General features: G+C 34.0%; 2 protein-coding genes across 2 annotated transcripts; both read right to left on the bottom strand.

Annotated features, from left to right (window-relative positions):
* Positions 1 to 2,528: 2,528 nt before the first annotated feature.
* LOC107025299 (nascent polypeptide-associated complex subunit alpha, muscle-specific form-like) lies at positions 2,529 to 6,286 on the bottom strand. Its single transcript, XM_015226086.2, has 3 exons — positions 5,934 to 6,286; positions 4,789 to 5,829; positions 2,529 to 4,585 (listed from the first exon to the last, which is right to left on the bottom strand). Exons 1-3 carry the CDS (start codon positions 6,103 to 6,105, stop codon positions 2,688 to 2,690), a joined length of 3,111 nt encoding a protein of 1,036 aa, XP_015081572.1. The 5' UTR covers positions 6,106 to 6,286; the 3' UTR covers positions 2,529 to 2,687.
* A 288-nt stretch (positions 6,287 to 6,574) lies between these two features.
* On the bottom strand, positions 6,575 to 9,549 carry LOC107023965 (3-hydroxybutyryl-CoA dehydrogenase). The gene is made up of 4 exons (XM_015224816.2): positions 9,305 to 9,549; positions 8,778 to 8,999; positions 7,584 to 7,696; positions 6,575 to 7,081 (listed from the first exon to the last, which is right to left on the bottom strand). The coding sequence occupies exons 1-4, from the start codon at positions 9,488 to 9,490 to the stop codon at positions 6,712 to 6,714; spliced, it is 891 nt and encodes a 296-aa protein (XP_015080302.1). The 5' UTR covers positions 9,491 to 9,549; the 3' UTR covers positions 6,575 to 6,711.
* Positions 9,550 to 15,338: the final 5,789 nt, after the last annotated feature.

Here is a 15,338-nt window from a genome sequence, read left to right as displayed (position 1 = left end):
TGTATATATTGTGTTTCTGTTTTTGTATAAAGCGAAAGAAAAACATATATCTTCTTGCTATACACTTAATATTGCAGCGAAATAGGCAGTGAATTATACAATTGTGCATTATACAATTGCAGTGAAAATAGGATAGCGAATTATACAATTGCAGCGAAATAGCCCAACAAATTATACAATTTAGGCCAGCGAATTATACACTTGTATATGTATAGCGAATTATACAGTTTTTATGTTTGCTATGGAGCGCAATTATGCAAAGTTTGCTATAGCATACAAATATGAATTTTTTGTTTGCTATATGTGAAAGTTGCCCAAAAAAGAAAGAAGAAGAAGAAGGATGACATGATATTTATTGGGCCAAATTTGATAATACTTAGATTAGCCCATTATACTTGACCCAAACACGAAGAAGGAAAGTTAATCAAGTAGAAATGGGTCATTTTGCGCGAGGCATAATATATAAACGTATTTTTTTAATTTCGCCTTAATTAATATTAATATTCTTAAATTTTGAGTTTGTACTAATAGACACTTAAATTTATATAAAATTGAATAAATGGATATACATGTCTTAAGTAGCATCTTACATGACAATTTATGTTCTACGTGTACATTGACGTCCTATGTATATTGTCACGTAGAATGTGTGTATCTACTTGTTTAATATTATACTAGATTCAGCGTCTACTTATTTACACTCAAAGTTGGAGAACATAGATGTTAATTAAAGTATAGTTAAACGACATATTTATTATATTATCCTTTTGCGCAAATGTTCTTATTTGGAGGTGATGTTAATTTTTGCTCTTAAAATTTAATTTTAATTCTGTGATAATCGTAATATAAACAATGACTCAAATGTCATAAAATATTTCCTACATAACTTATGTTAAACGAAATAAAAGTTTAATTTCAGAAGCATATCTTAAATCCTACATAATTTATGTTGAACACGATAAAAGTTTAGTTTTAGAATCCATAAGTTATATCATTAAAATGCACAAGAACATGATTTTCTTGATATACTAAGAGCCTGTTTGGCTCAGCTTAAAAGCTGGTCAAACTGACTTAAAAGCTGGTTATTGACTTATTTAGCTGTTTGGCAATACTCAAAATAACTTATTTTAAGTTAAAAAAAACTTATTTTAAGCCAAAAGTTAAAAGCTGGGGTAGGGGTGCTTTTTTCGTTTTAGCTTATAGGCTGTTTTAAGTTGACCACATTTTTATCTTTTTGCCCTTAATATTTTTATACAATCTCCAAATTACCCACATAACCCTAACATCTCTTTCTTCTATTTTTCCCTTTTCACGTTTGGCATAGCAACGTCAGCACTTTTATCCAAACGCATATCTGCTTATTTTAAAAATAAGTTTCAGCACTTTCAAAAGTACTTTTTCAAAGCTGCTTTTATTAAGCCCTTCCAAACGGGCCCTAAGAGTGACAAATAAAAATAAAGTATTTTTAGTATACACTGAATAAATAAAAACAAACAGAATTACGAAAAATTAATTTCTTAATGAAAATATCAAAGTCGACCCGACTAAAACGAGACAAAGCTACTAAATCATTGAACGTAACTTTAAAGCATTTCTAAATCAATGTTTTGGGATTTGCTAATTTTTCCCTCCTTTAATTTAACGTAATTTTGAAGATAATCACGATCAATATTTAGGGATTTACAAAGTAGCACACCTTTTTAGTTTCTCGATCATGGTAATTCACTAATTAAGCCTTGTTTATGTCTTTTTGACAGATCTAAGTACCAAATACTCCAACTAATATGTTTCAAGTTTTTAGCGTTAATTTCTTAAATATCGTAAGCTATATCAATATTTTAATACTATCAATATAGTGTACGTAATAATTTTTTTCTCAGTGCCTAATTACTTGTCTATTTTTCTTTTTTTGATTGTATCTAATTATTTATCCATTTTACAAATCAAGAAAGGACAAATTATTTTTATTTATTATATCCTCAATTAATTATTATGAAAAAAATGAATATTCTTGAAAATCTTAAATTTATAATTCAAACACTTTATAATTAATAATAATAAAATGGTAAACTCACTATGTCAATTATTAATTTAAAAATTAATTAGGAACTTAGGGAGTAATAACCAAGTTAGTAGTAGAAATCTAATCAAGTAACTTCAATGTGATATATAAATTACAAATTGTATATATTTATTTATTCATTAACATCATTTAAGTTAAAGTGATACTTATTTTTAAACAAAGGAAATAACAACTTTTGGGTGTGATATAGGGATAAAAAAGTAATTTTTTCTTACTCCTATTACGATAAATTAATTTTTATATAATTTTCAATAATTAAGTGAATATTTAAGAAATTTACTCAAAGGTAAGTGAATAAAATTTCTTCTTTGAATGCTAATAAATTACGAGTATACTTCTCTTTCAAAGATATGTTCAAGTTAAAAACAAAGACTAATATGAAAAGAATGATCAGATTAATATGTTAATTAGGAAAAGGGTAAATAAGAGGAAAATTAGAGTATACTTTCATATATTAAAAGTTCACGTAACACATAAAATTATACAAAAGATAACAATTAACACCCCAATACAACTGTAATTCAAGTAATCAAAATTAACTAATTTAACACAAAAAAAGAAAGAAGAAAACCAAATTAAGTAATAAGTATAATTAATTTCTATGTTAAATTATTAATCCCAAAATTAGAGTAAAAAAGAGTGATATTGTTGACATAGAGGGAGTAATTGATGCTTTCTCTGCTGATGATTCGGAATTGAGTGGTGAATTAGCTGGTGAATCAATGTCCGCCGGAATATTATCGCCGTCGGTGGCCGGCGCAATACTTTCCGGCGGGGAATCCGTTCCCGATCGCGGCGGCGTACTTGATGATGGGGAAGATGAAATTGGGGAAGATGAAATTGGAGAAGATTCGTTGGATGATTTCGCTGTTGTCGGTGAAATGGAAGGTGAGGGTTCATCATGAGACGATGTTGGAGATAGGCTTGAGCTAGGGTTTGGGGATATTTTCGAAGTTATTGGTGTTGGAGCGGTTTCGGGTGTATTAGAAATCGGGTTTAGGTGTGAGCGAGGACTGGAAGGAACATGTGAGGGTGCAGGTGTTGGCTCCGCTTTTGCGGGTGCATGGGCTTTTGGGGTTGAGTGAGAACCAGGCGCAGGAGATGGCTCGGATGGAGCCTTTCTTGGTGCATGGGTGATAGAAGGAGGGTTTGAAATAGTACCCCGAGGGACACTTGATGATTTTGGTGTTGGAGCCTTTACGGGTGCATGAGCTTTTGGAGATGAGTCAGATGGAGCTTTACCGGGTGCATGAGCCGTAGAAGGTGGGTGTGAACTAGTACCCCGAGGAACATTTGATGATACTGGTGTTGGAGCCTTTATGGGTGCATCGGTAGAACGATCAGGTGCATGAGCGGTAGAAGGTGGGTGTGAACTAGTACCTCGAGGAACATTGGATATCGGTGTAGGTGCTTCTACAGGTGCATGAGCTTTTGGAGATGAGTGAGGACCATTAGGTGCATGTGATGATCCGGATGGAGCTTTTACAGGTGCATAAGCGGTAGAAGGTGGGTGTGAACTAGTACCTCGAGGAACATTGGATATAGGTGTAGGTGCTTCTACAGGTGCATGAGCTTTGGGAGATGAGTGTGAACCATCAGGTGCATGAGATGACTCGGATGGAGCTTTTCCGGGTGCATGAGCCGTAGAAGGTGGTTGTGAACTAGTAACTCGAGGAACATTGGATATCGGTGTTGGTGCTTCTATAGGTGCATGAGCTTTTGGAGATGAGTGAGATCCATCAGGCGCATGTGATGACTCGGATGGAGCTTTTCTTGGTGCATGAGCCGTAGAAGGCGGTTGTGAACTAGTACCTCGAGGAACGTTGGATATCGGTGTTGGTGCTTCTACAGGTGCATGAGCTTTTGGAGATGAGTGAGAACCATCAGGTGCATGAGATGACTCGGATGGAGCTTTTCCTGGTGCATGAGTCGTAGAAGGTGGTTGTGAACTAGTACCTCGAGGAACACTGGATATCGCTGTTGGTGCTTCTATAGGTGCATGAGCTTTTGGAGATGAGTGAGAACCATCAGGTGCATGTGATGACTCGGATGGAGCTTTTCCTGGTGCATGATCGGTAGAAGGTGGGTGTGAACTAGTACCTCGAGGAACATTGGATATCGGTGTTGGTGCTTTTACAGGTGCATGAGCTTTTGGAGATGATGAGTGAGAACCATCAGGTGCATGTGATGACTCGGATGGAGCTTTTCCTGGTGCCTGAGCCATAGAAGGTGGGTGTGAACTAGTACCTCGAGGAACATTAGATATCGGTGTTGGTGCTTCTGTAGGTGCATGAACTTTTGGAGATGAGTGAGAACCATCAGGTGCATGTGATGACCCGGATGGAGTTTCTCCTGGTGCATGTGCCATAGGAGAAAAACCAGTACCTCGAGGCACATATGATACTGGAGTTGGCGCCTCAACAGGTTCTTGAGCAGTTGGAGATGAGTGGGAACTAGCGGGCACAGCTGACGCCCCAGTTGGAGCTTTTCCAGGTCCACGAGCTGTCAAAAGAATAGGGTTGATATAAGTAATGTTCATGTGAGTGCTATTTGGATAAATATAAGCGAATTTGTTTCAGGATCGAACAAAGCCTTGATATATTGTAAATTGACATTTAGTCATTTCTCATAGAAGGCCTAAATTTGTAAAATTGAAAGAAGTATATAAACGATCTAGCTAACGGAAGGTGAGTGGGAACCAATACCTCGATCCACATTTGATGATGCCGGTGTTGGCGCCTTACCAGGAGCATGAACTGTTGGAGATTGGTGAGAACCAGCAGGACCTGGCGATGCCCCGGTTGGAGACTTTGCTGGTGCATGAGCTGCTGGAGATAGGTGTGTACTTGGACTTGGAGACACATGTGATAATGCAGGTGTTTGAGCCTTTTCGGGTGCATGTGTTGTCGGAGATAAGTGGGATCCAGTAGGGGCAAGTGACGCACCAGTTGGAGCCTTTCCTGGTGCATGAGTTTCAGGAGATAGTTGTGAACCACTACTCAAAGGCACATTAGCTGATGTTGGTGATAGAGCCGTTGGAGCTAAATGTGAACCAGAAGGCACATGGAATGATGACGGTGTTGGAGCCTTTATAGGAGATCGATGTGTACTAGCACTTGGAACCCCATGAGATGATTCTAGTGTTGGAGCCATCCCTGGTGCACGTATTGTTTGAGGTGGATCGGAAATAATACCTCGAGGCACATCCACTAGTGTTGGCGCCATTCCAGGTGCGTGGCCCATACTAGATGAGTGAGAACCTGTAGGGGCAGGTGACAACCCGAATACTGGATCCTTTTCGGGTGCACTAGATACTGGAGATAAGTGAGAACTACTAGGACCAGGCGAGGCCAACGTTGGAGCCACACCTGGTGAATGACTCATCTGAGGTGAGTCTGAACTAGTACCCCGAGGAACATGCACCGTTATAGGGCCAGGTGATGATACCCCAATCGGCACCTTTCCAGGTGCATCTGCCTTCGGAGATAAGTGAGAACCAACCGGAGCAAGTGATGGTACCGGAGTAGAAGGAGGCAGCACCATACCAGCAACAACAATAACAAACTTTTGTCCTTCTTTACACTTATCCTTATTACCACTAACAAAATAAAAACTACCTGAACGATCAAATTCGAAAACAGAGTTTTCATCTTCCATTTTCTTGATCGGATGTTCTATATTGCACTTGTCATAATCATCTTCATTTACCTCCAACACCAGATCTGATCCTTTCTTATTCTTAAACACTGTGACACACGTACGAAGAAAACGAACAATTACAAAGATCAATCCATAAAATCTTGTCATTACAAACAAATTCAACAGATTAACATAGGATGATGATACTTACAAAGAGTGTCATTAACTTGAATTCTCATTAGTTGAGACCATTGATCGAACGATTCAAGAGGATTAGCAATCCAATCATCTACGCCACCAAGTTCGAATTGATAAGCATTCGATGAGCTAGACCAAAAAAATAGCAGTAGGACTAATACTGGAACATGTCTCTGTAGAGCCATGGGAAGTTTGAAACTTTCTTCTCTTACAAAATGTGCAAGAGATTTTCTTACTATGATAGTTTAATAACTGTAAAGATACAGAAAATGTCACAAAATCACAAGGGGGACAAATGAAATGGACAAGAAACTGAAATTACTGAAGTGAGAGGAAAATGAAACTGAAATGAAGGTTTCAGGGTAAATATGTTGTTATATATAGTTTATATGAAATTGACTGTATGTGTTTGATATCAAGCACATGGATAAAGGTAACGTACTAATGGCATAAGGAAATTTAATTTAATTTAATTAAGGTTGATTGTTAGCTTTTACTTTAATATTACTATGGCCAAATTTTGATTTTTTATACAATGGCCCCAACTTGGAGAACAGTTTCACGTACACACCACCCTCTCCAGATTCAGTTCGTGGTATTACATTGGGTTTGTTGTCGTTGGCCCCAACATGGATCATTATAAGCTCCAGGATGTAATATAAAATTGAGGAAGGAATTGGCAAAAAGCCCACCAACAAAAGCTACAATCACACTGTCATTTTTTTCTCTTTTATTGAATTGTAAGGAGGAGAGTGTTTCAACAAGTTGTAATTTGTTTCATAGCAAGGAGTTCAGAGTCTAGGCGATCCTCCTGTTTTCGCGGTAGCACCACGGTAGTCATATACTCCAACGCCTCGCTTTTTACCAAGCCTACCAGCATCAACATACTGCACAAGGAGAGGGCATGGGGCATATTTATCGTCCCCTAGACCGGCTTGAAGAACTTTCATGATTGACAAGCATACATCCAGTCCGATAAAATCTGCAAGTTCAAGAGGACCCATAGGGTGGTTGGTTCCTAGTTTCATTCCTGTATCAATATCTTCTTTTGTTGCAACTCCGGTGTACAGTGTATGAAAGGCTTCGTTTATCATTGGCATCAAAATTCGGTTTACTATGAAGCCAGAGTAATCCTGAGAGCAGATGACTGTCTTACCAAACCTGCAAAGATAAATCAGAAATTAGTTACAGAGGATAAGAAACTATTCTTTTTCTTTAGCAAGCAGAGGATAAGGGACTATTCTTTTGCCTGTATTTTAATCCATTTCATATATCGGAAATAAGAGATACTGTATAAGCTTTGTCCATGTTGCTTATGAAGTGTAAAAGAAAAAACGTTTATGTAGACATATTATAGATAACAAACAATCTCACATCTTGAGACAGGGACATAATGAAGACCACTTTCTCATTGTTCGGTTGCATCTATCAACAAAACATTAAACAGGGATACATAATGAGCCTTTGCAGCTAGGATGAGAGATTGTGTTTGGGGGCGGTGAAGCTTTGGGAAATGTTATATCCATAAGACATGTAGATTATAAATGACTGTCGTATCTGAAAGCGTAAACATTCAAGGCAGAATTTTTTTAAAAAAAAAGAAGTGTTGACGAGACATGCATATAAAGGTAAATACTAGTTGCAGAGTTTTCTTATCAGTCACCTCTCTGCCAGGCATTTAGTGGCAGAATATGTGTCTTCTGATGTATCTGCACCCCGAATAATTTCAACCAGCTTCATAATCGGCGGAGGATTCATAAAGTGCATGCCGATCACCTGCCCATGAAGACATAACATAAACAAAAAAGGAAGAGAAGATATATGAGCAATGAATAGAGACTCTAAGCACTTGATGGGTTTGTGTAACTAAAGTTTACTTTAAAAAGGCACAGAGATAGATAGACAGCACACTGGGGAGGGAAAATGACTACAAGTGCCTGATTCATTGTCAGCTTGTGCTGATCATTTGCTATTCATTAATAAGTACCAAAAATATAATAAATGAGTATAACTTCAAGAAAACAAAATAAACATATACGAGACACTTCATATACACACAGAAAGAAAGAAGAAAAGACTTTTTTTTTGGCCAGAAATGAGCACAATACTCCATTACCGGTGTTTTCAGGAACAAAAGACTATCGAAATGAATTGAACAGTGCATTCTACATAATATACAAGAAAAAGCAGCAAGCATAAGTCTGTTCTATCTCTGACTTAAACTCGTAACTTCTTTATGAGCAAATCAATCCTCCTTCAAATCATCACTTTGAGATACGTGGTTCCCTATCAGTTATTCATAACAACGACATTCCAATATTGCTTTTTAGCAGCCATTTAAAAGTTCTTTTAGTCCCTTGTCTTCTGATTAGCAGTGAGATGCCTTACACCTTCAATCTTACCAACCACTTCATTGACCCGATGAAAGATAATTCCCTCACCTTACCAATACTATAATATTCTATATGTTGTTCCTGAGAAATACAGACAATCTCATCATAAAGTTAATCAATGTGTGTTTTTACAGGTGATGATGACTACTAAAGATGGGACATACACACTAGTGCAACCATAATACAACCACAAGAAATTCTACCAGCTCGGGCACGAGTGCCTAGATATTGAGATTCCACAAGTCTAAAAGGACAGACATCAAGATATAGATGAATTTCACACATCTTCCTTCTGAATGATTCAAAAAAGGAAGTGAGCAAGATAGTTATGCAATTGTTTGAATGTTGGCATTTTCCTGAACTTCAACACACATATTTGCATATGAACAAAGTTATTCTGTTTTCAATAAGTTCCATATAACATCGTTCAGTCTACAACCAATCAACAGCCAAGTAAAGCAAACCTGAGAGGGTCGGCTCGTTGCAGATGCTAGACGAGTAATGGAAATAGAGCTTGTATTAGAAGCCAAAATAGCAGAACTCTTTACAATCTTATCCAAGTTAGCAAATAAAGATTTCTTCACTTGTTCAGACTCCACAATAGCCTCAACAACAATATCAACTGAATGTAAATCTTCCAAGCGCGATGAATAACGAAGACGCTTCACAGCATCAACACTCGTTGCCTGTTTCATCAATGAGATCATCAAACACATGAACTCATCACAGTTCACATTTCTTATAAATAACTCCCAAATTAACCCTAAACAACACCTTCATAGAGTAAGAAGTACAACTTTGAGAATCAAACCAGCTTTTTTTCACAAGATTTTTTCAAACCTTCCCAAAATTTGTGATGAATCAATTCTGACTTTATATTCCAGAACTCCAAAACGTAAAATTCAAAGCAAGCAAAATCTTATTAAAAACGTAAAATTCAAAGCAAGCAATTTACAAAAGCTTTCAGCTCAAACGAAAGGAGTAATAATACCTGAGAGATTTGTCCTTTGGTGAGGAGGCGTTGAATATTATTGGAAATAGATTTTTGAGCTTTAGTAAGAGCTTCAGAATCCAAATCGTAAAGCCAAACATCGACGCTGTTTACGGCGGCGAGTAGAGCAATTCCGGCACCCATTTGGCCGGCGCCAACAACTCCGATCCTTGTAATATCGCCCATGCCTAAAAAAAGTAACTCAGATTATCACCAAAAAGCTACTTAAATAGAGAATAATATTGAAAATTCTAAAAAATTACCAAACATTCACCTATTGCTTTAAAATACTCTTTCTATGGTTCAAAATATTTTTATCATTCATTTTTTGTTTAAAATTGACTTATTTAACAGTTTTATATTTAAACTATTTAAATATTTTTTAAAATATGTGGCGCTCAACTATTTGTTATAATGTAACTTATTATAATTTATAAATCAATACACTACCCATCCATTACTAATTAAACCTTTCAAATTAATAAATCACTCACATTATTAATGCAACAATAGAAAAGCTACTGCCAATTGAGTGTTTTAAAAAATTTGAGACGAAAATATCTATAAAAGTAAATTATCATACATCCAAGTGTCTAAATAAAAACTACCGATAAACTTAAAAGTTTGACTATGTTATCTTAATTATTCTTACGTCTCAATTATGTAATGTTACTTCATAGGTAACCTTTTTTCAAAATAATATATTAAAAGTTTTATAATAAATCATAAATATTTGTAAAATTATATTTTAAAAAAAGTGCATGAATTAAGTCGGGATGTATTACTTTTTTACCTTTAATCATAAATTTCTAATTCAATCTTGAAAGAGAATCAAATTGAAAGTGTCCTCCTAAATAAGCGGCTCAACATAAATTTAATTGGGGCTTCGATTCGGACTCGAATAATTTTGGATGTCATTTTCATTAATCTATAATTTCATCGTGTTTTAGTAGTGTTTATGATGATTTTGATATTATAGTTGAATTATTAATTGGGTGGGATTTAGTTAGTAATGGGTGGGTAGTGAGTTGGTTTATAAATAATACAAATAAATTAAATTATAACTAATAGTTGAACATCAAGTATTTTATAAATATTTAAATAGTTTAAATTTAAAATTATTAAATAAATGGTCAATTTTAAACTCAAAGGTGGATGACAAAGATATTTTGGAGTCTGGATGAAAAAGACATTTTGGAGCAAATAGGTGGATGAAGGATAATTTTGTACCATTTTCAATATTCTAAGGATATTTTAGATCTTTTTCCGTATTTTAAATATGTTAAGTACAAAGTAGAGTCATTTTCTTATATAATGACAAAAAAAAAGGCAAAAATAATACATAAAAAAGAATTATCCTACTTGGGGTGCACACCAAATATATACAGTACTACTTTTTTTTTTTTTGTGGATAAATAAGATTTTCTATTTTATATTAGGAATAAATTGAGGATGGTTAAAATTTGATTTCCTTCTATTTTATGATTTATAGTAATAATAGAATAACTGTAGAATATTTTATTTCCTTCCAAGTATAGATTTTATATTAATTACATAAATTTAGTTTAAGTATATTATTTATAAGAAAAAATATATATTTTCTTTATTGTTTTCTCTTTAATTGCTTATAAATAGTGATATATTTTTTATTTAACAATTCTAAAATTAATGCGATAAGTTATCATTTCATCTCTCTTTAATTTTCTTTTTAATTTCTTCGATTTCATTACAAGTGTGGACTATTTCTAGCTCCTTTTTCTAAAAATAATCTTTTATTTATTCTACTATAGGTAAGTCACTAACAAAAAATATGATATGAAATAAATAAAAAAAATGATAATCTTTTATTTATTCTACTATATAGGTAAGTCACTAACAAAAAATATGATCTGAAAACAAATAGAAAAAAAATGAACATTGATAATCTAGAATATAGATTAGGTATCTTATAAGAACAAATTAAGATAAGTCATTCATATTACTTTATTATTCATTTATTCAGTCATTTTTTATTTATTTTTAGATAAATCATTAATATGACATTTAGACTAGATAATTTTTTGAAAATAAGGTAATAGAACATATCTATTATTCATCCAAAAATATTTAAAATTTTCATTACTTAAATTTTATATTTACCTCCAACAATCAAATAAAATATGAATAAATTCTCCTCCTCTTTTATCTTTTAAGACAAAGGAAAATAGCAATTTATATAAGTTGAATGTGACGAGAATCATATAGTTCGAGAGCTAAATTGAGTTTTAAGGTTCGATTAATTAAAGTTTTACTTTTGAAATAATGTGAAATTATAAAAATTTTAACGTTTTCTTTTAGATATAATACATAAAATTATTATTTAATTTGATTATCTGATATTTATTTATATTATCTAAATTTAATGGTACATAAGTAGACGGTTAAATTCATATAAAGTTAAGCAAATAGATATAGACGTTTTATGTAGGCTATAACATTATACAAGTCAGATGTCATGTAGGACGTGAATCGTCACACATAAAATACCATTTAAGACACGAATTGTCACTCATAAGATATCACGTAGAACACGATATATCATATAGAAGATTTGTGTTTACTCATTCAATTTTTCAAGCGTTTATTCGTTTGAACCCAAAATTAGTGAATATTTTAATTTTTCAAAATAGGAATTAAACTCCCGCCAACTTGAGTTCTTTTTCCGCGCCAAAATCCCCTGCTTAAAGCTCCGTCTTCTTCACCGAACGAAAAAACCAGAGAAAAAATGGATGCCATGAATCGCTCATCAGCAATATCTCGGACTTTCCGTTTTCCTAAAACTCAAAGAAGAAACCAGAAGAGTGATTGCAAACGAAGAAGGTAAATACGAAGTGTCTCCAATCAAATATATAGACCTTCCGAGAGAAATCATGGTAGAAATTTTTCCAAAAAATTGCCAATCAAGTGTCGCCTTAAAATGGTTTGTACAAGTTTTTACATATATTCTCTGACCCTTTATTTGTGTTAATGTATCGCTGTAGATCCCCTTTTCCCTACATCTTATTTTCGAATTATCACTCCGTGTATTCAATTCTTAAGCTAAAAGCAGATTAGGATTATAATTCTTGCTCTAAAATCAATCACATTGTGTTGAGCAATGAATTTCACCTCCCTGAGCTAATGGTGAAAGTGGTTAATGGCGAAACTATTCAACTTGATTCAGCACTTATTGGATCGTGTGATGGACTCATTAGTATATAAGTCGGTTTCTCTAGGCATTCAGATCAATTTATCTATAATCCGCTTTTGGATGAGTATGTTAAGATTAATATGCATATAGGATCATGATGTCATTTATGGATTTTGTTCTAGTCAAGCCTCTCGACAGTATAAAGTATTGAGATCGGTACAGTATTGTGAAGTAAGTGAACTAGAGGTTTACACTCTTTGGAGTTGTTGAAAATTGGAGAATTTTGGGAGAAGGTCCATTTCCTATTCCTCACCGGGGATCATTTGGCGATGTCATTGTTAATGGTGATCTTCATTGGATTAAGGATCATTATGCTTCTGCTATGGTCAGCATTTACTCCTTCGATATTGAGACAGAAAAGTTGAAGCATTAACCAACTCCGTCTGGTTTGACAACTATAACCTGGTTCTTGAGACTCGCAAAGGTAGTCTGATAGTTGTAAGAGGGAGCGAGCATCTTGATATATGGAGGATGAAGGAGTATGGAATTTCCGAATCTTAGGTTAGAACAACGAATTTCCATGAACAGTATTGCTCGTCCTGGTATTTGTAATCCGACATAAAAACCAATCATATTATGGAATGATGGAGAAATCTTAACAGTCGCATAGAAGAGTTCAAGTCTTACACAACCCAAAAGATGAGTTTTTAAGGAAGGTTATTGTTTAGCGTGGTAGTGCTGTAGTTACTACATACATTCCCAGCTTTTACTCACTCAAGACTGTCGTGGGTGACTCGTTAGAGATCTCAAAGGTCTATCATTTGAGATAGTTTAGTATTTATTTTGTGCAGTTACTGTCAAGTTACTATTTTGTTTTGCATCTATATTTCTTGTATAGTTTACTTTAACGCGTGATGACTTCCTACTGTTTTGTGGATACTATCTTGTTTGACAGCAATTCCGCTGCTCCATTAGTATTTGTCCAGTTTCACGTTGACAATTTACTTGCATTGAATCATCTCCAGAGCTGAAATTCTTTTATTCATCCCATTTATCATCATGTCTATTTTTATGATTCCAACGAAGGAACAAAATATTGGCTTGTTACTCAAGTACAATTACTCTGAAGAAGTGCATACTGATGCGTACTTTTGGTGTATCTTTTGATAGTGTCTATCGTCTAGTCAGATTGAGATATGAATTCTGTGCATTTGTGTACTATATTTTGGTCTAAAGAATGATTTTCACAATGTGGAGTTCATTTGTAGCAGCCTGTTCTGCATTGGTGCTAAATTTCCTCCTTTGGGTTGCCTAATGATGAACAATCCGAATTCAGTGCATTCGTGTACTAAACTCTTATCTCATGTAGTATTTTCGCGACGGGGAGTACATTTGTGGCAGCCTGTTCTTGCAACATTCTGACATTTTCCAATGCAAAATAGTCCAAAATGAAACCTCCCATAGCCATTTTCCCCTTCAATATCAATAAGAGTTGTTTTCCACTGCAACTTGCTTGTCAGCAGCAAAAAGAGAGTCTATCCTATGCCAGTGAAGTAGTAATATATAATGCACTTACAAAGTAAAGATAGACTTGATAACTCACTTGTCTAGAGTATTAGTTACGTTGTTTTTTACTCTCCAAAAATACTAATGCACTCGTATTATTATCGTCTTGGTAAAGGGAAAAGGATATTTTAGAACAAATTAATAGATTTTCGAATTCATCTTCCCTAGTAGATTTAGGTTTATCTCTGAGGTCCATTAAATGTTCGACTAGTAGCACTCTATCAGCTAGGTTATATTACTAGCTAGTATGAAACGTACCGAGTTCAACATAATCAAGTAACTTTAGTTTAAATTTTGCATTTAGTGAGTTGTTCATCGAATATATATATATAATCATATTTCATAAAATTTAAACTCACTCTTGAATTTACTTCCCTCATCTATAATATTTTCTCCACTTAAAAAAAACACTTAGTTTTACTCCAAACGGAGTTTAAGAAAAAGAAAGAAAATTTTTTAATTTTATAATTTTAAATTAAAATTATGTTAAAATGCCCTTTAATCTTGTAACTTTAAACATGCTACATATAAAACCAAAATTAAAATATTGTAAACAAAAAAAATGAATCAATTCTTTTTGAAGCTGATTAAAAAGAAATTTGCGTCCTTTTTTTTAAACAAGGGAATAAAACATTTTCACTTTTTTGAATAATACAATACAATAAAATAGTTTACTTCTATTTTTGGTGAAAACCAACAATTGTTCAATTTGATTGGACAATTGCCACTTTTTTACTTGGCATAATACATATATTGGACTTTAAACTTGGATTCAAATTTTAATTTTGACCTCCAACTTTCGTAATGCACAAACAAACACTTTAACTATCCAACTTTTAAATAAATAAACACATGCGTCCTACATGACACAATACACGTAGGACACCACGTAGGACAAAAAATGACATGTAGGATGACATATAGGACATATGTGTCTATTTGTTCAACTTTATACAAGTTTAAGTGTCTATTTGTGCACATCCACACATCCAAAGTTGAAGGGCATAAATATAATTTGAAGCCAAGTTAAAAGGAATATATATGCATTATGCCTTTTTACTTTGTATCTACAGAAAGGAAAAGCTTGCTAATAAAGTTTTGATCATGTTATCATAATCAGTATTCCTAAAATTCACCAAAAATAATCTAAACCCTATGGGTCCTTCCCAAAAGATTGTTTGAAACAAGAGTAGGGGTCATCATCAATCTTTGCTTAAAATTAGAGGTGTCAAATAGACGAGTTGAATTAAATTTGAATGAATTTTGTGATTGATTAATATGAAAAGTAACTTACTCTGG

This window comes from Solanum pennellii, chromosome 7, assembly GCF_001406875.1.
Source record: "Solanum pennellii chromosome 7, SPENNV200".
Classification (NCBI taxonomy): Eukaryota; Viridiplantae; Streptophyta; class Magnoliopsida; order Solanales; family Solanaceae; genus Solanum; species Solanum pennellii.
This window is presented reverse-complemented; position numbering and strand designations above follow the sequence as displayed.

What these genes read in the sequence shown, in the direction of transcription:
- LOC107025299 (XM_015226086.2), bottom strand. Translation starts at nt 6,105, where the DNA reads ATGGCTCTACAGAGACATGTTCCAGTATTAGTCCTACTGCTATTTTTT. An exon ending in TCAAGTTAATGACACTCTTT is followed by an intron (nt 5,830 to 5,933) that starts GTAAGTATCATC and finishes CGTGTGTCACAG; the next exon opens with TGTTTAAGAATAAGAAAGGA. An exon ending in ATCATCAAATGTGGATCGAG is followed by an intron (nt 4,586 to 4,788) that starts GTATTGGTTCCC and finishes TTCTTTTGACAG; the next exon opens with CTCGTGGACCTGGAAAAGCT.
- LOC107023965 (XM_015224816.2), bottom strand. Translation starts at nt 9,490, where the DNA reads ATGGGCGATATTACAAGGATCGGAGTTGTTGGCGCCGGCCAAATGGGT. An exon ending in CAACGAGCCGACCCTCTCAG is followed by an intron (nt 7,697 to 8,777) that starts GTTTGCTTTACT and finishes CTTCATGGGCAG; the next exon opens with GTGATCGGCATGCACTTTAT. An exon ending in ACTAAATGCCTGGCAGAGAG is followed by an intron (nt 7,082 to 7,583) that starts GTGACTGATAAG and finishes TTATCTTTGCAG; the next exon opens with GTTTGGTAAGACAGTCATCT.